This window comes from Notolabrus celidotus, chromosome 15, assembly GCF_009762535.1.
Source record: "Notolabrus celidotus isolate fNotCel1 chromosome 15, fNotCel1.pri, whole genome shotgun sequence".
In the NCBI taxonomy this organism is placed as follows: domain Eukaryota; kingdom Metazoa; phylum Chordata; class Actinopteri; order Labriformes; family Labridae; genus Notolabrus; species Notolabrus celidotus.
The window spans coordinates 14,832,270-14,858,823 of NC_048286.1; the positions used below are offsets into that span (position 1 = coordinate 14,832,270).

Below are 26,554 nucleotides of genomic sequence, written 5' to 3' on the forward strand. Positions count from 1 at the left end.
TTAAATCTCTGAGAGATCTTCAAATACAGAGTGTGTCTTTACACCGGGGCGATTTTTTCAGTTTACGGTAACTCAAATAAAAAGACGTGACATTTGCTTTGTTTGATATCGACCACTTAGCAGGATGAATATCATGATTAAGCAGGTATATTTTGAGTCTGAGTTGAGTTGAGAAACATTTGTGGCCATTTTTGTCATTCAATTCTATTTAGGTCATTATTGCGCTGATCCTCTGATCATTATTATTATTTAATTATTTCAGTAAGGCAGCTTCCTGATTCCTTTTCAGGCTCTTTTGTTTTTTTCTTAGCTCATTTTATATTTTTTGAGAAAAGAGAAAGCTGAGATGTTGCCCATCATTGTTACTTGGTTGCACTAATAAAGTGAAGTGCTGCACATCTGTGGTTGCATTATTCTATTATCAATTTGCCATAATTTTTAAGCATGTAAGAGATGTTTTCATTGATGGCAATAGACTACATGTCTTTCAATGTAGACTTCCACTGAGAGGAACATATTAAACTATTTAGGAACTAAATTAGGAACTAAATTTAGACGGTCATACCAGCTTGATCATCACTGAAAATGTCCTGGAAAATGATCTCTGGAAGAGTGGGAACCTTGTACATAATTGTTCTGATGCAGTAACAATTAGTGCCCAATATTACAAGAATGCAGAGCTTCCAACAAGTTGTTTGTATTTGTAAAAATATTAAGACATTTACTTTGTGGTGTGGTTGTTGGGGCTCTGAACTGAATGCAGGAGGTGTGGCGATGGTGCGTTGAAAGGAAGCAGTGTGGACACTGTTGGATGGACATTGATTAAATATCTATTTGTGAAGTATGGGTAGAGGGCATGTGACAGTGGTACATTGGACATCTTGTTAACTCGTCCAAAATGTCTTGGGTTAGGGTTCTCATTATTTGTGCATTATTTTATTATTGTTATTTTTTCTTTATTGTCTGATACAGTATTTTTCTTCTCTGTTTGTTGTTTTGTCTATTTGTCTGTTTGTTTTTTATTATTTTTCATGCCAGTCAAAGTCACACATTTTATAGTGATTTTTTATTTATTTTTTTCACTCTTCGGCTCGGCACTATTTTGTCCTGTATGTTGTTGATACGTGTTGTTAAAAATTCAAAATCCAATAAACTTGAGTCATAAAGAATGCAGAGCTTCTCACTGATATGTAACATTTCCTGAAGCATCTACTGTTGATAAAGGTACATGAAAAAGTAAAAAGTCTACATGCCTTAACCTCAGGTATTTGGAGCACAAAATAACCCTCAATTATAGTGTTTTAACTTTACATCACATTAATCCATTTACAACAAAAATAAATCTGGACCTCAGCCCACTGCTGTGAGCATGAGAACTGGACCACATAGCAATGGAAAAACTGACCTTGAGTGGCAACGATTCAAGGTGTTAACTTGGCTTTTGAACTCCTCAGATCTTAATCCAGTTGTGCCTCTGACAACCAAGTTTGATTCCAAGATTTAAAGATCTACTGTTAAAGTCTTGGTCCCGGATACCACAGCATACCTTTAAGGGGTCTACAGGGAGTCCATATCCTGTCAGGTCAAGGCTGTTTCAGCCTTGACCTGACAGGATATGTGAGGTGCGAGCAGGTGGTCATAATGTCGGTATAGATTTTACTCTGTTAATCTTCACCCACAATTTGAAATATAGATTACCTTTTAGCAACAATTCTGTTGTTTGGAAACATTATGAAATTGTCAGACAGTGACATGGTGATGAGTATACAATCAGGAAAGTATAGACATAAATTAAAAATCAAAACAAGCAGTAACTGCATCACAGAAAGAAGCCAGTAACGTATGTTTGAATGACCTACCTGATAGTGGACGTTCTTCAGCACATAATAAAAATCCTGTATAGAAGTAAATAATATAATATAGGGATTGATTTCCTGACATTATACGTTACTGTTGAGAAGAACTTCAAATTGTATTTTGAGCCTCTTTAATATTGCTTTATAATCACACTTACACAGAGTCAGTTGAAACATGATGCTGGTGCTTTATTTAAAGGGATGTGAAGTAGGTATGGTTGCAGTACATATTAGCTGAAGCCAGAGACAACTTGATGAATCAGATAATTTCCCTTCTGGACACTTTTGAAAAATTCAGCAATATCAACTTCACAGCTTAGTTTACTCTCCCTGGATTAAAAAAAACAAACATGTAAATTAAGCGCAGACTACCATCAAAGGAGAGATTTTATAAACACTGAAAGGTGTTTCAAAGTGTTAGTGTTACAATTTTCAGTTTCTTCTATAATCCATATATCAAGTCTGCAGGTAAATATAACAAATGTTTAGATAATATATCTTTAACAATGCTTGTTATCCAGTTGGCCAACGCAGCCATAGCATGCCTTAAATATACTTAATATCAGTGCAGTATTAAACTTATTACAGTTTACCTGATATCCCACTGGGTTCTCCCACACAAACGTACATACAACGATCCTTTATACAGTACAGTTACTCACTCACACTGAGCACAGAGTCCATACTAGCACGACAAACATGGAGACAGCAGAGAGGTAACATGAGTGAACCTGAAAACACAGGAGACTGCGTCCTGCACAGGGGAAAAGGCTCGGGGTATTGAACTGTTAAGAATGTGTTTTTATGCTAAACCTTCTCCCGGCTGGTTAAAAACATTCTTAAGTACTGGAAATGTATTGCTACACAGTGTTACTCCTTTTTGAGTATGTATTTATATGTATATAGTACATAGTTTATAAATGAATATTAAGCTCAGTTTGAGGATAAAGTTATACTTGAGACTCTTTTTTGTTATGAATTACACATGAGATGTGAATTATTTACAGATGACGGTGTCAGTGCAGTTTCAAGAATTCTGTCATCGGTCCTCGGAAAGGCGGAGATAAGAGTTCATAATAACATAGTGACGATGACGAGTTCAACGTGTGTCTTATAACAGCTTTCACAGGAGAGGACAGCAGCCCAGAGCAGCAGATTCATCTGCTCAGCAAGTACAACAAAAACTAGCAAATATTTCACATTAAAAAAAAAAAATGCAGATCTGCATCTAATGCCACTTTCCAACCAGCAAGGTATCGGCCCTTCTTGAAACTCTACTTGATTTTTCATTCCCCTCTGTAGGTGAAGCTCTTAGCTGAGTGTGGTTGTATATTCGGTGCCTAACAAACACAAGCAGGGTCTTAACTTATCTTCAACAATCTTTAGCTACGTATGTTTTGTAAGCAAAGTACATCAAGTAATGTATTAGAGTGTGTGCTGTAAATGTGCTGAAATCACTGCAGCTGACCTCCCAACATAGGGATGGAAGCTGTCCTGTATCAAATCAGTGACCACCTCATTACCCATCAATAGTCTGAATTGTAGTAAATGTATTGGCTAAGGTTACGTGGAACCTCAACCGAGGTGACACCAAAGAGTACCAGGTATCAAGAACATTTTTCATTTTTTTGCATTAGAATCAAACGAGCCTTACCATGCAGTGGAAATGAGGCATACACGTGATATAGCGCTCTTTAAAATCTGTTTGCATTGATTTGCTTTGGAACCACCAGTGAAATGAACACTTGATCAATGAGACCAGCTCCCTTTGTAAAGAAAAAAACAAAAGGGATAGAATAATACATATATGAAGAAAAGGATTCCTCATTTTGTTTCCCACCTCTCAAACATCTTGACTCGCTGGTCATTTCCTGTTATTGTCAGTTGTGTTTGCAGGTCAGAGGTCAGGGAAGCGACTGGGATCTTCTTTGTATTCAGCAGGGATGGAGAAAATAGACTCTTCAAATTCGTCATAGCGGAATTCCTGAAAGGTGACGGTTGCTGTGATGGTGGGGAAGACGGGGATGTCTACGTGGGGGAGACAAACAACAGAATCAGAGCATGTTGTTTAGTGATAGTTCCCTTCGAGCTCACTCACTCTCAGGAATACGGAGGGAAAATCGACACACATACCGAGTTTGACTGGAAACCCTGGTGGAAGTTTCATCTGAACAAACTCCCGGAGTTTGTTGAAGTGCTTGAACGGGGCTATGACCTCCAACACGTTGAGTAACCTGAGGGCAGAGAGAAAATGAGTGTGCAGTTTTCTTTCACAGTCTTTTCTCTGCCAACATCTCCCTCCAGGTGAGGACAACCTGCTGAAGTCTGAACTACAGCAACAAAATGAAACTGCTTTTTGAAGTGAATAAGGAATCTTGGTACAGGCTTTAGTCTGTTTGCACCACTTCAGCAGGACTTTAAAAGTGTATGAGCAGATTATAGAGTCATATGCAGGTCAACCAAGATCCAAAAAACCCCAACCTCACTTTCAGTACATGTAAGACTTCTGGTAGTGTCATTACTTCTTCTAGGTCTAAAATCCTCTGACAGAGGCACTAATCATGACTAAGTAATTACAGTTCATCCTGAGGGGGAAATGAATGTCATACATCTTGTTATATCCTGATTGCTTAGATAGAGGGTCCATATACTAGGGATGGGTGCTTATTCAACTAAACAATCAGACATCCTGACCCTAGTTAAGTCAGAACCAGAATTACTAGTCGGTAAAATAGTAACACAATGATACAATGCTCTGCTAGCCGACTGTAAGCAAGCACAGATGGGATCTCATAGTGCGGGTGTGGTTCGGCAGCACTTTGATCTAGAAAATGGAGACAAAGTTGTATGTAGTCTTTCTGGTTAAACTGGTATCTAAGCATCACCCAGAATAATATGTAACCAGCACATGCATGTGGATGTGAACCTGCAAGGAGTACTGAAGGCTGGTGGTGCTAGCTTTGCAAGCATTAGTTAATGTAAGCAAACCAATTTCACACTGTTTAACCACAGTCACTCATCATGATTAGCTGTGCGTACTGATTTCTGAGTCTTCTTTTCACTTGATTAGTCTATTTGTAGAAATTTAAATTCCCCTTAAAACTAGGACATTGCTGCTGCTGGTCAGAGTCGGGGAATTGTGTAATACTATCTGGGAGGTTATTCCAGGTCTGTGCTGCATAATAACAAAATGCTGCTTCTCCATGCTTTGTTCTGACTCTTGGGATGGTCAGTAGGCCAGCCCCAGATGTTCGTGGTGTACTTGTGGGTTCATATGACACAAGCATGTCAGAGATGTATTTTGGCACTAAGCCACAGAGAGACTTAAGGCGTTTTTCCACCGCAGGAACTTTACTCCGGAACTAGGAACTTTAGCCCTGAACTACGTGCGTTTTGACTGGAGGAACCAGGGTATAAATTTAGTTGAGGGGTAGATAATCTCCCCCCTGAAAAGACCCTGCTTGGGGGGGGTAAGTACTTTTCAAAGGTCCTGGAACTTTTGGTTGAATGTAACGTGTTTGTGGAGTTAACACAGTTGTTGAAACTCAGAGGGAGTTCCTGGGAATGCATACTAGTTTAGTTTTTTATTAAGATTTCAAAATATTAATTAATATAATTTTTTTTCTCCATACGTCACTGGCCTGATTTGCACAATCTACCTGGGACTTCAGCCTGCGGTCAAAACGCAGACAACAGTGGGGGCACAGGAACCTTTTAGTTCTGAGGACAGTAGTTCTGGGGGCTAAAAGACCCCGGAACTCTTGGTAGAAATGCACCTTTATACACCAGCAGATCTAGAGTGTGTCCTCTGTTATGGGTAGGCTCACTCACATGTTCAGAAAGATCAAATGTCTCAAGTAAAGAAGAAAGTTCTCTTGCATTCTTGTCACAGGTATTATCTACATGTCCATTACATACTATTCTATATTCAAGATGTACAACATTTTCTGATTAAATGTGACAGAACAATGGTCAGACTGATGATCGGCCAACACAGCTTCAGTGCATGCTATTTTTTTTTTTTTTGCAGACTTGAAGTGATGATTTACTTCCAAACTAAATTATTTCTCTCCAGACAGTGGTCTCTTTTTGGTGATTGACTTAAATGGAACATTTCATGAATTAATTGAGTATTTAGAACAAAAGACTTTAACATTACGAAGCAGAGGGTAAGAAGTGGGAGAAAGACACCATCCAAAAACCATTAGCTGTTATACAGGGTGGGGTTTTATTGCTGGATCCATTAAGGCTCATTCAGCAGAGGAAATAAAGCAATGCCTGTAACCAAAACCAAAACCACATCCTTTCTGAATCCTGCTTCTTAATCTACTCAGTGACAAATGGCTTCGTTCTTTGAAATATTTCATTATTTTTTCAGATCTTAAGGCAATCACAGGCCATTACAGTTTAAGTCAAAAGTCAATGTGAACTAAAAGAAAGCATTTAGACATATAAGCTTTAAGAACCCTGTATATGGGAGACTCTAATGTCTACATTTACTAATTTAACACCACCAGCTTCCAGATGCGTGATGTAAGACACAAAAGGATCGGGAAATAAGAGAGCAATATGCAGGGTTTTCCTTCAAACAGCCCAAGCACGGCTAACAAGGTGCCTAGCCGAGTTAAAAAGGTAATCACATGGTGGAGCAGATGATTTTCTAATCCTGCAGACAGTGAAACCCTTACCTCGTCCAATTATCTTCTCCGAATTATTTCATCTCTGCTCCAGCCTTTTTTAAAATCCCATATGTATCCGAGCGTACTCACCCGGGATCAATCTGTGCAGAGAGCTTTGTAAATAGATCTGAGGAGGAATGGATGTACTTACGACTCGATGCCTAGGGGGAAATCCTGGCTCATGGCTACGGTAGCTTTGAAGTTCTTCTTGCTCTCCTTGCACACGAGCTCTCTACCGAGATGAGGAGGCCTGAAGGTGTGAAGAGACACACAAACACACAAAGATGTTCTTCTTTTTTTTATTACCCATGATGGTTCATGTGGTTCACACTCAGGTGCCCTGATTACATTTCTAATTTAGACAAAGACTGATGAAAGACGCTTACTTTCCGTGCTCCGCGGTGATGTACTCTTCCCAAGAAATTGTGTTGGGTGCTGGAGCAGAGAGCGACTGCCTTCTCACAGGCTGGGGAGGAGAACATTTCTGTTAAAAGGCATGTTTGTAATCCTCAGAGTAACAGTAGGATGTTTCATTTGCAAATTAATTCTCGCTTTACCTCAAAGTTTTGATCACTGATGCTGCCTCCTTTACTCAGGCTTTCCATGATGGCTTTGTTCCTCAAGATGTCCTCCTCGCTTAGGTGTTCTCGCCGTTTCCGTGACTCTAGCATCAGCCCATTCACTGAATAGAAGTCAGCCAGGAAGTTTCCAACACGCTCCTGTGTGGAAAACAGATGTTTGACTGAGTCCTCATAAAACAAGATGCAAGAAGAAGTTCTACTAACTTTAAGAAGACAAAAGAAAACGATTCTTAATGTTCTTAAAATCAGAGCAGCTCTGATGTTAATGAAACAAGAACAAAGTCTTTGAGGTGAAACAGGACTTTTAGATTTATGATGCATCAAATAATATCAAAAATAAAGGGGCAATATCATCACGGCCACATTCGGAAATACTGCATAAAACAGGATCTGTGTGAAACCATCTTGCCATGACAGAACTCTCTAAAGTTTGTCATTGTGCAACATGGTTTCACATGTTACGGGGATCTTTACAGCAATTACTCATCTGAGAGACTATCTGCCAAGGAAAACAGGCTATGACTGGTGATGTGCTCGTTTCAGACTGTCATAACAAATACAATCTTAATTAAAAGTAAAATTAAATTAATGTAATTCCAACTTAAATGACATCTAACCCGGGAAGTCCACAGGATGCGTGTGTGCCACGTTACGGCTGCGCAGCGCGTTTGCTCCGTCCAAGGGCTTGCGCCCTGGTCCACAGGCCGCGAGTTCAGAGTGTAGCACAGCACAGAGCAGGCAGGATCAGCTAGATCCAGCATAGAGAGAACCACATACAGACAGCAGGTCACAGAGTCTTTCTGTGGTTGAATTTCTGCTCATTTGGAGAGTATTCCATTACCTGTGTGCTTTAATCATCACTGAGTATGCTGCAGAACTGTTAAGTTTCGTTTTTGCAGGTTTAGATGAGTTTAATATGAAAAATTTGGCTCTATTTTGTTGTCCTGTTACCTTCTGACACAGTTATCATCTTAAAGTCCTGTTGTAGTCGACCTGGATCACAGATATGTGGCTGTTTGTAGCTTACATCCATAATCGATGAGTATTTCTGATCTTTACGATCTCTAAACGGTTGGGAGTCCGTATATGGTGTTTTATTTTGAGATTGGTGGATGTTGCATGCGATCCTCGTGCCTGACTTCCTGTCCAAGTCGTTCTTTTCTGTGCAGATTGACGCATGCTGGGCTGCGTCAAAAATAGACTTGAAGCGTATCTCTGGCGGAGCGGCACGGGAGCACGCTCCCGAGACGGAGCTGTAACGTAATGCCACGCGCCCTGTGAACCCTAGAGCATTGACTAGAATGGGAACGTATCGGCTGCGCAGCGTGCGGCGCCCCCGTAACGTAACGCCATGCATCCTGTGGACCCGAGGCTTTAGATACCTGCTTCATACAGCACTTTAGCTTTTTAAAAGGTACACTGTGTAGAAATAGAAATAGTGTGGATTGGAGTGCTCCCTTGCTCATTCCTCTCATTAGTGAAGTGACGGTGGCCTTCAAGGACACGAAGCTCCTGTGATGCATGATAAGTGTGATCCTCCATTCGTCAAGTTTTCATTCACAACAACCACCCTCTTCTTCTTCGTCTTCCAAGTGGTACATTTTGAGCGGACACTCACTGACTACAAATAACGTGTATGTTACTAGTTTGTCTGTTCTGTGGTTTGACCATGATGCTTACCGTTTTGTCCTCTCTGAACAGCCAGCCGATCTGACTGCGAGAGAAGCTGATGGATTTGGTGGACAGGGTTGCAGAGTAGACGTCGCTGCTCATCAGGATATCAACCTCTTCTTCTGTCTCCATCTCTGACTCCTTTGGGGGGTAGGACGGTAAAAGTTAGGCACTGAAACTCATATTAAACAGCTGAGGACTCACTGTGACTCGCTGTCGCTCACCTCGTGGTGTATTCTTTGGTACACTTTTGCTTCATTGTCCAGGACCACAAAGGACTGAGAGGGTTCTGCGTCGCCGCAGAAAATGAAGCTCAGATCTCCACGCTGACACTTCATATCAGTGAAGTCTATGAGAGTTGTGTCAAGTCTAAATCAAGAGGGAGGAGAGGGAGCGTGTCAAGCTTTTATGTCCTACTTTTCAGATCTAAAAGAAGCCCTCGACCTGGATATCAACCAGTTGCTGCTTTAAACACTGAGTGAATTAGATTGTCTCATAGATACTGCAACAGCTTAATCTTCTTACAAGCGCAGACTTTTACCTGATATTAATTCCCTGCTTGTAGATTTTACAAGCATCCGAGGGTAGCATCCGGGACAGCAAAGGAACTGAAACACAGACAGGAGTTTGAATAAAGTCGACTGTGGCTGATGAACAAGTATTTGATGCTTGAGGCAACAAATGAACCGTCCAGCTTTCTTTGAAGAACTAAGCAAAGGAACTTTAAATTAAAGCCTTTTTTCATCTATTATGCTGAAAATATGTTGAAGAAGGCATAAAAACAACTTTTTGTCAACAATATGAAAACTCACCCCAGCTCTGAAAGTCCCAATGCAGCTCCAGATAAAAGTCACCAAGCTAAAGAACGGACACAAACATGTCTCACTAAATGATTCAGCTTGTTCATTATAAATCCAAGTGTAGCTCACTGAAGACTTCACAGCATAAATTTCAGAGATAAAATGCATCCTCAAGGACGGACGAAAGTTATCTATGCAAATCAGATTCTGCAGAGAATCGAGTCAAAGTTCACTGAAGCCAAAGTCACTCTCACCTCCCTCAGAGCCTTCAGTAACTTGGGCCTCTTATCCTCCACGCTCTCCCGGGATTGCTGCTTTAATTTCCGAAGGATTGCTGTGACTGAGGAAACAAGATAGAGAGAGAAAAAACACTTGGGTTCAAGCTTTGTAAATATGGACAGCACCTGGAAGGCTGTGCGTTAATGAATGAAGTCCAATTTCAAGTCCAATGAAGTCCAACTTGTAATCTTAATATCTTCTGAACTGTCGCGTTAGAAGAAAATTCACCCCTGTACAGTGTGTGCCGATAGAGAAATTAGCTATGTAGAGTCAAGCCATTTTTTGAACCAGGCTGTAAACATGTTTACTAATGCTGCAAAGATCGTCTTTTTTGAATTGGTGTGTATGTGGTTTCCGGTGTTTCTGCAGCCAGCCTCAAGCGGATTCTCGATGAATTGCAGTTTATAACACTTCTGCATTGGCTTCATAGTTTGAGACCGAAGGTTGCCGCTTGGTCGATTCCTTTAATTTTGCAATCCTATGAAAGTGCTCCATAAGATTCAGAGCTTCCTTTATACATAAACATATGAAGGATCATCACTTCTATGCATGAACACATTCCTGTACAGAGGTATCATTGTTCACATGACGTGTATTGGTCGTGATTGGATTAACTATACATTACACTGAGGTCACTCCCCCTCTTCTGTCATATAATATATATATAATATATATATAATATATAATTATACAGTAATACCAGCACACCTCAGATGCATCTTGGTAGTCTTGACCAGAGGAGGAAAAACTGGACTGAGGAGAGAAGTGCTGACGAGGCCCTCACTGCACTCGGGCAGCTCGTCATTGCACACACAGAAAAGCCAGCGAGCGAGCTGCTGACGCAACGCGCACATGTGTAGAAGCAAAAGGTGATGACTGCGAAGACTGCAGTGTTTCATGACAAGCTGTCAACCCTCCTCTTATGATAGTGAGCCCATATATATATTTCTGCCTGTGCCTGCCGGGTGATGATTCATGTTATTTAAGCGAAGATCCAAATCTAGTTATTGCCAGATTCTTCTTTGCATGTCCTTGCTGATGGTGTGTGAATGTACCCAGCCACCCTCACTGCCTCCCCTTCCCCCCTGTGAATTATGTGACCTTCTCAAAGCTAAACTCCTGGTCCCAGTCCCCAGCCAGCCTGCCACAGCAGCCACCGAGAGTCGGGACGCATACTAACAAGGTGGAGGGTCATTTTTCTGAATACCGGGCCTCACAACCTCTATTACATGCTGTTTAAGGAGGGGATGCTGATAAATCACAGTCCATTATTTATACAGATAAGCAGCGAGGAGGAATATATGAGCTGAGCTTTATGACAGAAACAGAGATATATTATTTTACTACACACTCGTCCTAGCTTTAATCTAGTCTTTGGTCTTTTGTTAAGTATACAAAATAAGCACCCAAGAGCAGAGAGTTCATCCCAAAGGTTTTATCTTGTGCTTTTCACATGTCATCTGTGACTCTCTTGCTCTGGATGTCATTTTATGAAAGCAGCAGTAGCATCATTAAGCAGGGGAGTGACCAGCCAGTAAGCTCAGGGCCTCGTACTAAGCCACCATTTAGGCTGCGTTCCAGCCCATCTGGATAACCAGTGCTCAGAGAAAATCCCAGACATAAGCTTAGGAGCTGGAGTGACTAGACAGTGGTTGCATATTTCAAACAATTTAATTACTCCTAAAACATTCACACAAATGCTGTGAGTTCTGGTAGTATTTAACCTCACTCTCTTATTCCACGCTTGAATAATATAGAATTATTAAAAGTAAAATTCTGCATTTTTTAATCTAAAATTGTTATGTGACCTGATATAGAAGAGACAAAAATGATCCCTTCTGCAATCTGAAGTTTTCTCAGCAACTTGATGTTCTACTATACACAAAACAACCAATTCTGTTGCTCATATGAAAGTGTAAACTCTGACAATCCTGTAAAAATTCTGATCAAGAGGTGCCTGTTTGGCCTTGTGGTTCCACTGTCCTATCCTCTAAATAAAGGCAGAAGCCCCTGCTTGTACAGCGGTATATAAGGGATAGTGTGAAACTATTACCAAGCAAAACTCTGGAGATTGAATCTACACTAAGGTTGGGTATAGTATTTTATAAACCATGACAACAAATACAATCAGAATTTCCTCTTCCATAAGGATAATGTATTCTAGCTTGTAGAGTGTAACACTAGAGAGTAGAGCAATCCATCCAGACAGAATTACGGTGGCCCTGAAGTGCAAATCACTACGGCAAATCAGAAAACACATCTGTACTCTGATTTGCCGTTGTGTATTGTCGTTGTGTTTTGCACTTCAGGGCCACCGTACAGAATACTTCCTGAACAGATGACAGCCATCCAGCTGACATTTACCCAAACTGTCACAACATTAGCATTCATACAGGAAGCCAGTCCAGATGCCAGCATGTCTGACTTACCAACAATCAGCGACTAAGATTGACATCATGAAGCCATCATAAATCTATACATCTACCCAACTGTAATGTTGTAACAATAAGCGCATGATTTCAGGTGTGATACTGAGATATAACCCCAGGATAGTGGGACAGCTGTACAGAGCAGTGTTGATAACATCACTTACTCATCTGCCGGTCACCATAGCTGATAGCTTCTGCCAGAGGACTCCATCCCTGTGCGTTCTTGATCTTCACAGGTGCATTGTGAGCAAGGAGAAGGAGGGCACACTCTGTAAGAAAAACAGAAATTGTTTATGTGCTCATGTCATCACTACTGCCAATTCTTTATATTGGCACAATTCTGTATTCCATCTTGTTTTTAGCAGCCATGACAAATGTAAAAAAATAAACTTTTAAAATTGTAGATAAACAAATCAATCTTTGCGTAACCACAACTTAGGGTCCTATTGGGTGTATTTTTCAGTATGATTAGGTTATTCATGAAGTCACTCCCAACAGAAGTCAAGCAATGTCGGATCCCTCTTCTGTTGCATTATATTTAAAAATGTTTGCTTTTTGGAATTGTTATGTTACCTAATATTGGCCTAACCACAGAGGGTATCATTTTTTGTACAGATTATTGTATGGCAAATTTGTTATTCTTCGAGTTCACTACTCTGCAAGGTAAAAACAAGTATCTCCATCCTTACAACTTAGCTGCAGTGCATGCAAAAAAAACAACAACTGTGCTATACCAACAATATATTATTCTGACTCTGCTGCAGAGGTCAGATAAGACATGCTGAGTGCAGCAGGACTATGAGGTGTGCTCCACAAAAAAAAAAAATCTGGACAGAGGTGCTTTATGAGAGGCCCTTTAAAGCCACCTTGTGACAGATGCAGGCCCATGGAGCACAACTGATTTAGTGTCATTTTCAGGTTCCAAACTGAGTGCAATGAAAGGAAATGTACTGCTTATGTTCCACAGTCTGTTATGATTAATGTTGTTCGGTCACTTGTGCTGTCACAATTGGAGTACTGTCCGGTTATCTGGTCTAGCAGTGCTGAGAAGCACCTTAAAAAACTTCAACGTGCACAGAACAGAGCTGCCAGATTAGACCTACTTTGCAATTTCCGTAACGTCTGTGAGATGCACAATCAGTTACATTGGCTGACTGTGGAGGAAAAAATAAAAACAAATATCCTGAACTTCATGCATAGCACAGTCTGGAAAAACACCCCAATCTTCTTTCAAGAAAAGCTGGTGTACATAGGTTCGTGCCACAAGCACACTACGCGTCAAGTGAGTTCAAAGCTTCTGGCCTTACCAAGGCCAAGGACAAATTCATTGATGCAAACTGTTTTATATAGAGATTTACTGCCTGGAATACGCTTACCATGGCTAATAGAAAACTCAAGGACAAAATCTCTTTTAAAAAGTCATCAAACGATTTGTTTTTAGTTTGAGGTAGATTAAATTATGATCTGTTGTGATCTTCTGACTGTTTCCGTATTCTTTTGTATTATTTTCTATTTCTCTTTTAGATTATTTTTTTCTCAGGTTTGCTATGGCTTATTTCATGTTCAGCAATGTTTTATTATATCTTTTAAGTTTAAATATTCTGCATACAGATATTGTAAATTACTGTTTTTTTATTGTTGTTATGTGAGAACCCCAGGAAGACTAGCGACCACGTTGTGGAAGCTAATGGGGATCCGAATAAAGAACAAAGAGATCATCACCTTAAAAGCTTACAGATTACTTTGGTTTGTTCAGACAATTATCTGTTTAGAAAACAAAATTGTGCATTTTTTTTTTAATCAGCCTTACCTTTGTGGCCCATCATCACAGCCAGGTGAAGAGGTGTGTTCCCTGTAAAAGAGGTATTATGTTACACGATCTCGAGAGGACATATACATGTTTCCTTCAACAATTCAACATGTGATCAGAGAAAGTTCCTATGCAATGCAATTGAACAAATCACCCAGAAAAAAAATCAATCACCTAACTCAACTCAACTCAACTTTATTTATGTAGCACCTTTCATACATAAAAACATGCAGCCCAAAGTGCTTCACAGAATAACAGAGACAGAAAACAACAGCAATGGTAAAACTAGAAAAGGCATGATTATAAATAAAATACTTACAAATAAAATGAAATCAATACAGTCAAATTAATAAAATAAGTAATAGTGGAAAGAAAAGTTAAAAATAAGGTAGCACTAACAAGATCAGATGAATACAAGAAATACATAAATAAGATAAATATATGTTAAAGCAATGATTCAAATAATAATGGTTAAAATAATAATGCAGTCCAGGGCTTAAAATAAGTTACTCCACATTAAAAGCTAGATTAAAAAGGTAAGTCTTAAGTTTACTTTTAAAAACACCCAGAGAGAATAGCATTAGTCTTACCATGCACATCCTTCTGAGAGATGCTCTGGGTCCTGATGAGGGAGGAGAGCCTACGCACGTCTCCCTTGAACACGCACTCGTGCACAGGGAACTCCAAGTCCTCACTTGTCAGGATGATCGGGTTTTTGTTATCATCATTGACAACAGTGCCGATTGACGAACAATTGCCATTAATGTTGTTTGCATTGAGCTGCTGTTGCTGCTGCAGGGCCGAGGTTTTGGCAGCTTTCTGAAAAGCCTTGTTGGATTTAAAATGGTTACTGGTCCCGTTAGGAATAGTCCCGTTAGAGGTCTCATCGTACGTGTCCATAATCTCGTCATTTTTGTTCGGTTTGTTGTGGTCCTTTCGCATAGTGCGTATCTTCTCACCTGTCATGATGATGCCTATCGTGCTTTAAACGAGTAATAATGTAAATACTGTGCTGCAGTCGTAGCATAAATCTGGAAGCAATATATCAAAACGGCTTCATAAACTCGAGCACAAAGCGATATTTAGTGGTAGCTGTCTGCTTCCTCTATACAACAATATTACACCTGCTACTCCAATCCAAAGCAACATTAGCTCCCTGCAAACGTTAGCTAGCTTGCCCCCAATAAAAAATGAATATGGAGGGTGCGGCGATGAAAACAGAGAATAATGCTAAACATAAGAGAACATAGACGTACTAAATCAACATACATCTAAAATTAAGAACGGAAATCAAACGACTACATCGTTGTCTCTTCTTTGCTCCTTAGATTTACGTTTCAAAATGGGATCAGATCACTTTGCGGCAAAATTCAGGCGGACGGTGAGGTTCATGGAAGCCAGCTGAGCTAACATTCCAAGTAGCGTCCTGTGCTCCACCAAATCTCGCGTGGTTTGAACGTGGTTTGGGTTTGAACGGTTTGAACGTGTTTATGCAGTTGACGTCATCTTCATGCGACAGTCTTCTGCAAAACCAGCAACTTGACGAGCTGTTTTGTTTTCAATAATGGCAAGCTCTAAGAAGGGGAAAAAAGTCGTGAATCAAGAGGAGCTCCGGCGTTTGATGCGAGAAAAACAAAGGCAAACAGCAGACAAGAAGAAGGTGGAGTCTCCTTTTGCTAAATATAACAGTCTCGGACACCTCAGTTGCGTCCTGTGCAATGTGCAGGTGAAGTCGGAGCTTCTGTGGCCAGCTCATGTTCTGGGGAAAAGTCATAAAGAGAAGGTTGCTGAGCTAAAGGGCGCAGAAAGTCAGCCTGTGATACCCAAGATTCAGCCTTTGATACCCAAGATTCAACCTGTGAAGAGGAAAACACAGGACCATGATGTTGCTGAAGTGAAAAGGGGAAAATCGTCGTCGAGTGCAGGCCAATCATCGTCAGGGCTGCCTGGAGACTTCTTTGAGAAACCCAGCGAAAAGGAATCTGCTCCTCCAACAACATCTACAGGTCTGAGTCTTTTGGCTGGAGTTTACGATGAGGACGATGATGAAAATGCTGAAGAGGCAGGCATCGCAGACCCCCCTCCTACTGGATTACCAACTGATTTCTTTGACAGCTCCATCCCAGCCGCACCCACAGTTTCCCACTCAGGATCCATCCTCAAAGCAGATGAGCAGGAGAAAACCGCAGACAAGAAAGATAACACAGCCGAGGCTCTCCCTGAGGGCTTCTTTGACGATCCCGTGAGAGATGCTAAAGTGCGCAAAGTGGACGCACCCAAGGATCAAATGGACAAGGAGTGGGACGAGTTTCAGAAGGAGATCCGGCAGGTTAACACTAAATCGGACGCCATCGTGGCGGAGGACGACGAAGAGGGCCGTCTTGAACGTCAGATTGACGAAATTGATGAACAAATTGAGTGTTACAAGAGAGTTGAAGTACTGAGAGACAAGCGGGATGTAGTGAAGAGCAAGTTTCTGTCCAGAAAGGGGGAAGGAATGGAGATAGATGCCAGCAATGAAGAGGAAGAGGAGGATGAAGAGGAGCTGCTGGGGCTTTTGTCCAGAGACTGGAGGGCTAAAGGGGCACTGGCCTAAATGTGACGGATGTTAATTTTCTACACAATGCTGTCAAAACTTGTGTTAGAGAAGCATTTAGTCAGCCATCAGAAGTTGTACATATGTTTGTTAAAAGTCCTTCAACATGTCTTTTGTATTTCAAAGTGGAATAAATGTGATGCAGTCCTGTGAAACATTTTTGTTAATGATGAGATGTGTCTGTCTATGTTACACAGTTCATGACTAAATACACCAGGCCACAAAGGAATCCTTTTCCTGTGTTTTTTATTTTTTTATTATTGGTGCTCACACAAAAACACATTCATAAAACCTCCCATGTTCAGTAGCAGCATGGATCCAAAAATCTACATCATGATGGCCAAAGCTGTTACAATTCGAGCTCAACTAACTATTGTCCTGCAAAAAGAAGTAGTTGACTATGTTAAGTTTATAAATAATTTGTTCATGTTACATAATGAGCAACATGCAAAGCAAAACATGAAACCATTAAAAACATACGATGTTGAGATTAAGACTGTAAAGCAAGTTTTGCTTACTTAACACCCTGCACAAGATAATCTGTTGAGAATACATTTAAACCTTTTTACAGAGTACAACATTGTTTGAGAATAACATCATTTAAATGTCAGTACACCTTAATTAGGCCCATAAAAATGGAATAAAATGACTCAAGTAAAGAGTGATGGTCAGTGCTTCTTATACTACCTGTTACACTTTGTGAGCTAGATGCACTTTTCTGTCTACTGCAACTCTAAACAAGCGATAGCTATGTACTTTTGTTATTGCTACATATGCCTCTGGAGTGACCACTTCAAAATTCTCTCTGAATGATTGAAAGTGTTCATAGCCCTTCAAAACTTTTAAATCAGAAAACTGCAAAATAATAAAATAAGAGGAAAAAATACAGATACATGTACAGATTGACTTAACACACAACTCAAATCATGATGTCACAACACCATGAAGGTAAATGATCGGGGGAAATATAGAGAAGGATAACCCAAACTTTGTTTAGCAAAGAAAAGAGCACAAGTCTGCTCTTGCACTCAACTATGTTTCAGTTACATTTAAGGAATCTTTAAAAACAAAAACACTCACTAAAACTTGGATTCTAGCAGTCATTTGTAAACATTAAAAAAATTCCAACTGAGTTTCTATAAACCAGGTTCAGATGAGTTGTACCAGATGATTTTGTTGATTGATAACTCAAATGTTACACTAAGATGAAACAAATGGGTTGAGAAGATACAAAAAGAAACCAGGTGCATAAAAACAACTCTAAGAGTTAAAGGTAGAAAACAGGGTTCAGAATAATTCACAACACTAATATCCATGATTTCTTTCATTTAAACCATGGAATATGTTAAAACAAGAGCTGAATAGTCTTCACACAGATACTCATATGGGTTCATTTTAAAATTAAAGCGTAGTTTTGTGGAAGAGGTTGTGCTGAATTAGACTGAGGAGAAGAGGTGAATAGGGGGGCATGCCAGCGCCACTGTTCCACAATCGGTATGATAAATATTCAGTTCACAAAAGTGCAGCAATTACAGAAAAGGGTCGGGATCTCCGAGCCCACACACACCACTGGGTATTCAATACTGTTCACTGCTGTCAGTGATAATGTGCTCACAAACCTACGGCAGCTCTCAGCTCCTTTAGAGAGTACTTGTGGTCCATGTCATTGTCAAAACACTGCATTGTGCGTGCATTAGGAAGTGATGGTCCAAATATTTTTCTCAGTCCATGGTAGGACAATCCAGTAGAATCACGTCTGATGACTTCCTGCTTGAACATGTCTTCTAAATCTGTGGGGAAAAAAACTGTTTTATTTAGAAATGCAGGAAAACAAGAGCATTGTTAAAACTCCACTCTGCAACACTGAAAATTATTATATTCACAATACAAATACTACTACTTCAGCATTATCTTCTTGCTAGGAAACTGACACGGCTCTTATATCAGTCTGTATGATATGAAACATACTACATAGATGAGCTGACAGACTGGACATCATTGTTTTACTGGGTGTGTCTTAGCTGCTACTTTTTTTTAGGCTGCATAAACATTACACAGAAGTGAAAGCGTGGACAAAGGAGACACCAGACAGAGGAACAGCAGAGGAACTTATAGCGAGCTGAAAATGTGTGAATATGCTGATACCATTTCCCTGTAATACCAGGCAAAGAAGACCAGTAACTTCCTTGCTTTGAGGTTGCCAGGTCACCAGATGGGATTTAATGATTTATACTGTGACGCCCCAAAGTCCATGCTACGACCTCACAATTGCATCACTACCCAAATCCTGGAAGTATTTGGATAACGCGCCCCTTTAGAGACGTTGGGATTGGATTAGAGACTGAAGGTGGGTGTGGCTGAAATGATAAATGGACGAATGAACTGGACTATGGGTAGTGATGCAATTGTGACGTCGTAGCGTGGACGTTGTGGCGTTACAATACTTATATATTACTGTATAAAGCTAAGAGTGGTTTTGATTTTGATAAATACATGCAATTCCTTAAATAAATGCAAGACGCTAAACTGTCAGGTATTCTCCTGCACCTTTAAGAGAACTGACACCAGGTAGGAGCACCCTTTCCGGACATGGGATCTCAGCGTTTCTCCTAGAGCGCTGTGGAGTTAAGAAACGTGGCTGTCTGCTCGCCTGTGGTGTGGAAACCTCTGTCAAAATCAAAAAGAAAAACATTAAAATATACATATAAAAAACTTCCACCAAAACCAGGAAACTACTTTTTCCTCTACTATACCTTGTATTTTCCCAGGAGCTGCTTTGGTTGTTGAAGCTTCGTTCACCTCTTGGGTTTCTGGACTTTCATCGATGTTCTCCAAAGCAGCTGGTACTTCATGATACTCTGACTGTGAAGCAGATAGAACATGAAATGTATATTCTACTTCAAGGGGCAGAGTTTCCCATCTTTGTGACCCACTAGAGTTATATCTGCTGTTGCATGGTAGTGTAAGGAAACATAATGGAATGAATTTACACACACAATAGTATCTCTTCTAACACCTGAACCTGATTCTGGCGGTTGACCACAATGCAGTGACAGCTCAATTTCAGAAATCAAGTGCAAGTGTTCAAGTTACTTACGCTTTGCTTTGAGCCGTTCTCCAATGACGACACTCTCTGGCGGAGATCTGAAACCGTAGTGAGGAGGATGTGGATCTGCTCATTAGTCTGTGTGTGGTGCAGCTCCTCCGTCTTGTTTGCCTCGCTCACTGCAGTTTTAAGGTCTGATATGTCCTTTGAGGTAAATAAAAAAAAAAGAATCCAATTTCTTTGCACTCTGCTTTAGCATCCAGTTTCAACACAAAGAAGCACATAGAATAAAATCAGTCATGTTTTACAAGAGAGGAGGTTTAAACGTGTGATCAGATAAAGTGCTTTAGGAGGTGAGAGTTTTAGCCTGACATAAATGCTGTAACTAAAAGTATTCACAAATGTATACAAGACTATAGAAATGAACAATTTATCATCACTAGAAGTAATGGTTGTCAAAAGTGGGTGATTATCCTCTTTTCCTATCCAACTTTGCTTCAAAAAATAGAGTAAAGAAAAATTCTGCTGTTGTCTCAGATATATGACCTACTTCTACTCTCAAGCATCTAAGCTCCCGAAATAGATTGGCACTTGTTTCATGTATTATGAATGACAACCCAACGCATGGATCCAAGAAAATGACAGGACCTTCTCAACCCACTATTCTTTCAACGTAGGTCTGACAAGAACTGCAAAAAAACATTTGTGCGTGAGTGGGCAAACAAAAAATACAAACAGATTAATCTTGCAGAGGCAAAGTTCACCGCGGCTTCTGGTTTGGATTCATGCCAGTTAAGCAGATCAGCTGACATTTCATCAGCAGAATCATCTTGGCCATATGTGAGTGGATTTGCCTCCAATCTGAACAAGATAAATCCGCAAAAGCACCACTGCAGAAAGGAACTGAGAGGTAGAACTTCAGATGCAGGCTCACTAAGCTATTTTATAACTCATGATGCACTATCAGCTAGTTTTATGTAGACACTCCATTCATTTATCCCTGAATAAGAATGTAGTATTAATGTGAGCAGTATTTGCAGTAAGCTTACAGATGTTGATTAAAAATGGCAAGCCGTCATACAAAATAAGTGAAATCCAATTTTAACTCGACTCGTGAAAAATCCATCTGGCTCGCTCATGTGAAAACGCAGAGGATGCCGCCCTGAACTATTTACATTAGATATTTACAAAGGAACACAGCTTCAGATTCATCTGTGACATTTGTCAGCTGCTAAGCTTGACACTGTGTTGACATAAAATAAATCATTGTGACTGTTGAGGATATCGTTGTTGACTATTCTGCCTCTGATTGCTTGAAAAATGTATTATCCTTGCTGCAGAGGATAGTCACAGCTGTGGAAACACCGAATGGATGACTAGATGTAATTCTTTAAATGTCTAGGATTTGACAGTTACTCTGCAAGGCTTGATAAAGTAACAGACCGACCAGATAAAAATAGATAAAATAACAAACAAAGTCAAGCTGACAAATCAAATGACAAAAAACAACAACAAAAAGGATTTCAACAAAAGAATGAGAGATCAAAGATGAGAAAGCAAAATCCTCAAGTTAACCATGAAAATGTGAATTTGGAGCTTTGGAAAACATATCAAGACATGTTCATCCAAACATGTCGTCACAGCACTTGTCAGATGTGACTAAATAATGAACCGGCTTGAGCTTACCATTGTCTTCTTCAAGTCATCCTCCTTCTTTTGATTTTCAAGAGCAGACTGCATGGTCTTCACATCGTGCTGTACACTTGTCAGCGTGCTGCCAATTGAAGCAACACTCTGGAAAAGAGAAAAAAAAGTACTCAGCAGTTAGTTATGACGACGATTTAAACCAAATGTACTTGTTTCTTCATATTTGCTTAGCCCCTACCTTCTGAAGCTCTTCCACTGTGTTGGGAAGGCTGATTAAATCAGCAGCTGATTTCAAGTTGGCCTTCAAATGGTTCACAGCAGAGTCCAGCAAAACAATCTACAAGAGAAAAAACACACAAAAATGTCAGATACACATCTAGGTCAAATAAAAAAATCAATTAATATCAGTTTGGGCAAATCTGAAACCTGAATGAAACATTCTTTTATGCCAAGGTGGAATATGAAAGTCATTATTTATCTCATTGCAGAATCAAACAAACACTTCCTCTCTAACATTTTAAAAGAGGGTTAAATTACATGTTCCAATTATTCCAGTGTCAACCTATTTACTCAAGTAACTGTTTGTTGTAGCAACACAGAAAAATTACACCCTCAGCTTACACTCAACTAGGATCAGGTGTACTTGGTTTACTGCCACTTTATGACACCGTTGTTGCAGCAGGTGAATAATGTGCTGAACTTTCACAGTTGAATCAGTTTGAACAACAAACTAAAGTACAGTATAACTTGTCCTGAGTTTTGCTCTCAAGCTTATGTTGATAAAAGTCTGCATCTCTATTCTTTGTATTGCTAATGCTTAGTGTTATTTAGTATAACTAACTGGGATTCCAGCTCTAAAGTCTCTAAAGTACATGTCCTGTAGTCAGCTTGTAATACTTCAGGCTAACGCTTAGTGATGAGATCTAATTAGTGTGTGACAGTGTCAGACATAAGAGAGCTTTAAACCCTCTGAGTGATGAAAACTGACCTTTCTGTTCATTTCTGTCAGGTTGGACCAGAGCTTACTCAACCCTTTGTCCCCAGTTTCTATGTCGTCAAGCTTCCTCTCCTTGTTCTTCAGGTCTTCACTTAGTTTTGGTATTTCACTTGACGACACCTTCTGGCTGGATTCCACTGTTACAAAAACATTACAATATGTCAATAGAGGTGCTGGAGGGAAGGAATGGATGACTGAATAACTAGGCCAGGTTTATAACAGGTTTAAATTCCAGTGAGCTTTATACAGTAAATGCATGTATTAAATAGTGGGTCTTACTGCTGTGCAACTTTTCCTTCAGTGCATCTAAATCTTCTTTCAGAGCAATCTGCATCCATATGAGCCCAGCACAGGCCATCACACAGGCAGCTAGTATGATGAACAGGAACAAGGGGTAGCACACATTGCAGCACTGTGTGTAGCTTCTCCTGTGAAGAGAAGAAACGTGGTAATGTTAGACTTCACAACTGCAAGGCATCTTTCATTATTCATGAAGGGGATATTTTCAGAGGGCTGCATGCTGTGTCATGGGAATTCATATTACCAACATATGGGCTGCTATAAACTGTATCATCGTATCATACTCATGAAGCCTGAACTGTAGTTTTGTTTTAGATCTTATTCGGCTAAAATCAAGCTTCAGAAAAATAAGCCAGACCATTTCTTCAGAAAGCTTGATGTGACATGTTTTGCTTTAATCTAAGCATAGAGGAAAAAGCAAAGTGAATCGATCTGGCATAATTTATATTTCCATTTTAACCTCCACAGTGAGAATAATAAAGCTGATATGCTGCAAGGTGAAGCAGCTTGACCTTATTTAAATATTTGATTTGATAGTATTTAATTTATTTTCCAGCACAACTAAGTGAATACATATTTAGAATAATAATATTCACTGTGTTTTCAATGTTTTGGCAATTTAATAATCAATCAAATTAAAAATCATGCAAACTCTGAATAATAATGAAAACCATGGAGAAACAAAATTTCAAGTGACTGATGCAAGATGGACATATTTACAGTATTTCTCAATTGCTAAAACACTCAACCCCATTGTCTGAACCACATTCCTTAGTGGCCTAAACTCATGTATTGAATCCGTCACTCTTATGTCAAAACCATGAGCACTTTTCACCTGTTAGACACAACTAACACATTCTCATTCACTAAAACACACGCTGCACTGTGATGCACTTGTTTTGCATAATGAAAAGCACAGGTAGCAAAAGTTAAACACATTTGAAGCACTGGAGTCACAGCTTAAACACAACCACTCAAAACTGACCACACTTGTGGCTAATGATGTGAGGAAACCAATATGAGCCAGTTCAGAGAGCACTGGTTGTTGAAGTTTGTACAATGGACAGAAATAATCTGAGAGGCAGAGGAAGAGTGTGAGTAAGAGGTGGTCGAGGAGGAAGAGGAGGGGAGTGAAATACATAAAAAAACATGTTAAAAAATACATTCAAAAAGGTATATATATTTGTTTGCAAAATTAATTTAGCTTACTGTGAACAATAAACATTACTTCTACAGCTTCATGTCCTGAGTGTTGTGTTTTCAGTGTTTTGATGTAGTGTGGATTGACTGCTGAGTATTGTTTTAAATTTGATTGACTTGGGGTATGATCTGACAACATTGTTTGGTTTTGCAGGAAGAGTCAGAGGTTTGATGAATGTAGTTTGAACATTAGGTTTTGTGTTTAAAGTGTTGAGTAAAGCGTGGTGGATGTCAAAAATGTGTTTTAGCAATTGAGAAATACTGTAAACAACTTATTTCGGTCTTGTTGTCGAAATGACGGTGACTTACATTTTGTCACGAGTCTAAGGAAACGAACAACAATATCTCTGATGGTGTTCACGTACAGTAGACACAATATCTTCTTTTGCAACTACACTAAATGACACTGGTTGGTTACTCACTTCCCAAAGTTCGCTCCGCTGCTCAGGTTGTTGAACTCATCGTCGTCCGAGCTCGAGTCGGACTCTGAGTCCGGAGGTTCGGTTCGGAGAAGCCGGTGACCAGACCCCTTTTTGGTCTTCTTTCTCTTGCTGTCCCCGAGTCCGATCAAGGCGTTCAGCTCCTTCCTCTTCTTCATTTTCTTCTGAGGGGTCAGCGAACCCGCCGAGCCCGACTTGTACCCGACTAAATCCAAAGTTTTGTCCAGTTTGGTGGATGTTGACGTTTACGAAGCAGCTATGCTACTGTGATGCTTTTAGCTAGCTTTAACCAAACAAGATGACTGATTCAAACACATCGGACTTTGTTGTTTGGTGGCCTCGTTGACAAACGCAGATATTCAACAGCTGACCGGTCTTAGGTTAGCAATTCAAGTGACACCTCTCGTTAACTTATTTCGCTGTTGTCCGCCGGTCCTCACATATGTTAGCTAATGTTTCCTCAGCTAGCGCCTGACACCTTGCTAACACCTCGCCGTCGTTACTGTGATATCACATCGCAGTGAGCTTTGATATAACCTGCCTGGTCAATCATTTTCGAAACAACTGTGTTAAAATATTCGTACAGTATAAAATGTATCTTTAGGAAATTAAAAATACACTCTACTGTATATACAGCGATATGTCCTGTTGCCCGTATTGTTCCAGCAAAGGCGTCCAAGTAATCTCACACCCGATTGGTCTAGCGAGCAGATACAAGTTCCGGTGCTCTGTTCTGTCAGGGAGCGAAACAGAGCACAGCACCACCTGCGTCAACCTGCTAGTTCACAACGCCGCAATCACAACATCAAGCCAAGGGCGATAAAGGTAAGTAGTGAGCATTAAACATAAAAAGTGCTGTGAACGAAAACCAAATAATTGTGTTTATTCAGAGACTACGAAAAGGGCTCCCGGAGCAAACCCAGCCGGTCAAAATAATTTGCATAAATGCGAAAAATGCCAGAAATATATCGCTACCAAGCTAAACCTGTCTGTGCTAGACAAAAACTCTAGTGGAAGTTGCTTAATTGCTAGTTCCAGGCCAGACAGTAGATCCTGTGTTAGTTTAAATGTATTGAGCGTTTGAAAGAATGTCACTACTTTTTTTTGGTCAGTACACTGGTCCTAAGTGTGTTCAGGTTTGTGTATTAAGATTAGATTATTAGATTAAATTAGATTCAATTTATTGTCATTGGGCATGTCACAGGTACAAGCAATGAAATATAGATTACATCTAACCAGAAGTGCTTTAGCAATAAATTAAATAAATAATGCAAAATATAGACAGTTATGAATGATGAATAAATATTATATAATATAAATCTACATGAGTGACTATTGACTGTTGCTCCAGTTATGTACAGACTATGACTATGGTTATGGTATACATGAGTAGACTATACAGTACAGTAGTACAAAGTGATTATAGGAGATTTACATTCTTTTTTACATTAAGCGTTGATACTTCTCATCGGGAAGCAAGGTGAAATGTTTTGTGTCAAGTTTTCAATCATAGTGCTGAATATCAGGGTCTAGTGATCTCCCAATAAAAGCAGGTCATCAATGTCTATGCAAGCGTTCTTACATTTTTAAATTGCTGAATTCGTTTTTCTAGGTTGGTAGACTGATTCAACTAATTGCTATATGAACTAACTGAATATATTACAAGTTTCCTGTCATATTTAGGGGTTTCATCAAATTAAAAGTAAAAAAAAAAAATGTACCTAAACATCTTTTCTAAATTATGGGATTCAAAACATATTATTTGATATGTATGAACATTGGTAAATAAAGTATGATTTCCACCAGTCTGCAGGCCCTGATCAGAACCATTTATGCAAGAGCTGAAACACAAACGATAAGACTCTTGATCAATCTGTGGATTATTAACTAGCTAATTGGAAAAGCAAGGGCTATCTATTATTTTTCAGTATATAAATGAGCTGTCTTCATATTGCTTGTTTTGTCAAGAGCAAAAGTGTGCTGAGTTTACACAGTCATTTCAACAAGAGCAAAGCAGTACATCTAAGAAGGTGGAAACAGGAAAATGTCCGTGTAACTTTGACAATGAAGCAACTACCAAAATTCCTCTTCTTCTCCTTTTTTGTACATCATACAAGAAATATGGTTTTATAGTTGCTCTAGTTCTATTCTAACTGCAGGTACTCCCCTAGCGCTTTGTCAGGATAGTATTTTCACTACAGTCTATGAAACAGGATTTAATAT

At 39.7% G+C, this 26,554-nt stretch overlaps 3 protein-coding genes and 1 long non-coding RNA gene across 4 annotated transcripts in view; 2 read left to right on the forward strand and 2 right to left on the reverse strand.

Moving 5' to 3' along the window:
- Nucleotides 1-2,020: 2,020 nt before the first annotated feature.
- LOC117826585 (ankyrin repeat domain-containing protein 13C-like) lies at nucleotides 2,021-16,275 on the reverse strand. The gene is made up of 13 exons (XM_034702745.1): nucleotides 14,696-16,275; nucleotides 14,106-14,147; nucleotides 12,460-12,564; nucleotides 9,842-9,927; nucleotides 9,600-9,645; nucleotides 9,329-9,395; nucleotides 9,012-9,156; nucleotides 8,797-8,928; nucleotides 7,093-7,254; nucleotides 6,922-7,001; nucleotides 6,687-6,785; nucleotides 3,990-4,090; nucleotides 2,021-3,884 (listed from the first exon to the last, which is right to left on the reverse strand). The coding sequence occupies exons 1-13, from the start codon at nucleotides 15,069-15,071 to the stop codon at nucleotides 3,754-3,756; spliced, it is 1,572 nt and encodes a 523-aa protein (XP_034558636.1). The 5' UTR covers nucleotides 15,072-16,275; the 3' UTR covers nucleotides 2,021-3,753.
- znf830 (zinc finger protein 830) lies at nucleotides 15,587-16,930 on the forward strand. Its single transcript, XM_034702748.1, has one exon. It carries the CDS (start codon nucleotides 15,670-15,672, stop codon nucleotides 16,699-16,701), a length of 1,032 nt encoding a protein of 343 aa, XP_034558639.1. The 5' UTR covers nucleotides 15,587-15,669; the 3' UTR covers nucleotides 16,702-16,930.
- Nucleotides 16,931-25,086, reverse strand: efcab14 (EF-hand calcium binding domain 14). Its single transcript, XM_034702747.1, has 9 exons — nucleotides 24,314-25,086; nucleotides 22,671-22,819; nucleotides 22,383-22,528; nucleotides 21,633-21,731; nucleotides 21,434-21,541; nucleotides 19,799-19,951; nucleotides 19,455-19,563; nucleotides 19,249-19,368; nucleotides 16,931-18,491 (listed from the first exon to the last, which is right to left on the reverse strand). The coding sequence occupies exons 1-9, from the start codon at nucleotides 24,487-24,489 to the stop codon at nucleotides 18,313-18,315; spliced, it is 1,239 nt and encodes a 412-aa protein (XP_034558638.1). The 5' UTR covers nucleotides 24,490-25,086; the 3' UTR covers nucleotides 16,931-18,312.
- Nucleotides 24,300-26,554, forward strand: part of LOC117826588 — a 29,881-nt gene continuing 27,626 nt past the window's right edge. Inside the window, exon 1 of the long non-coding RNA XR_004634067.1 lies at nucleotides 24,300-25,156. This is a non-coding gene — a long non-coding RNA (uncharacterized LOC117826588). The remainder of the gene's footprint in view (nucleotides 25,157-26,554) is intronic.

What these genes read in the sequence shown, in the direction of transcription:
- LOC117826585 (XM_034702745.1), bottom strand. Translation starts at nt 15,071, where the DNA reads ATGACAGGTGAGAAGATACGCACTATGCGAAAGGACCACAACAAACCG. An exon ending in CTATGGTGACCGGCAGATGA is followed by an intron (nt 9,928 to 12,459) that starts GTAAGTGATGTT and finishes TTGTTTCCTCAG; the next exon opens with TCACAGCAATCCTTCGGAAA. An exon ending in AGGGTTTCCAGTCAAACTCG is followed by an intron (nt 3,885 to 3,989) that starts GTATGTGTGTCG and finishes TCCCCCACGTAG; the next exon opens with ACATCCCCGTCTTCCCCACC.
- znf830 (XM_034702748.1), top strand. Translation starts at nt 15,670, where the DNA reads ATGGCAAGCTCTAAGAAGGGGAAAAAAGTCGTGAATCAAGAGGAGCTC.
- efcab14 (XM_034702747.1), bottom strand. Translation starts at nt 24,489, where the DNA reads ATGAAGAAGAGGAAGGAGCTGAACGCCTTGATCGGACTCGGGGACAGC. An exon ending in TGACAGAAATGAACAGAAAG is followed by an intron (nt 21,732 to 22,382) that starts GTCAGTTTTCAT and finishes TTTCTCTTGTAG; the next exon opens with ATTGTTTTGCTGGACTCTGC. An exon ending in AGCTCCTGGGAAAATACAAG is followed by an intron (nt 19,369 to 19,454) that starts GTATAGTAGAGG and finishes TGATTTTGACAG; the next exon opens with AGGTTTCCACACCACAGGCG.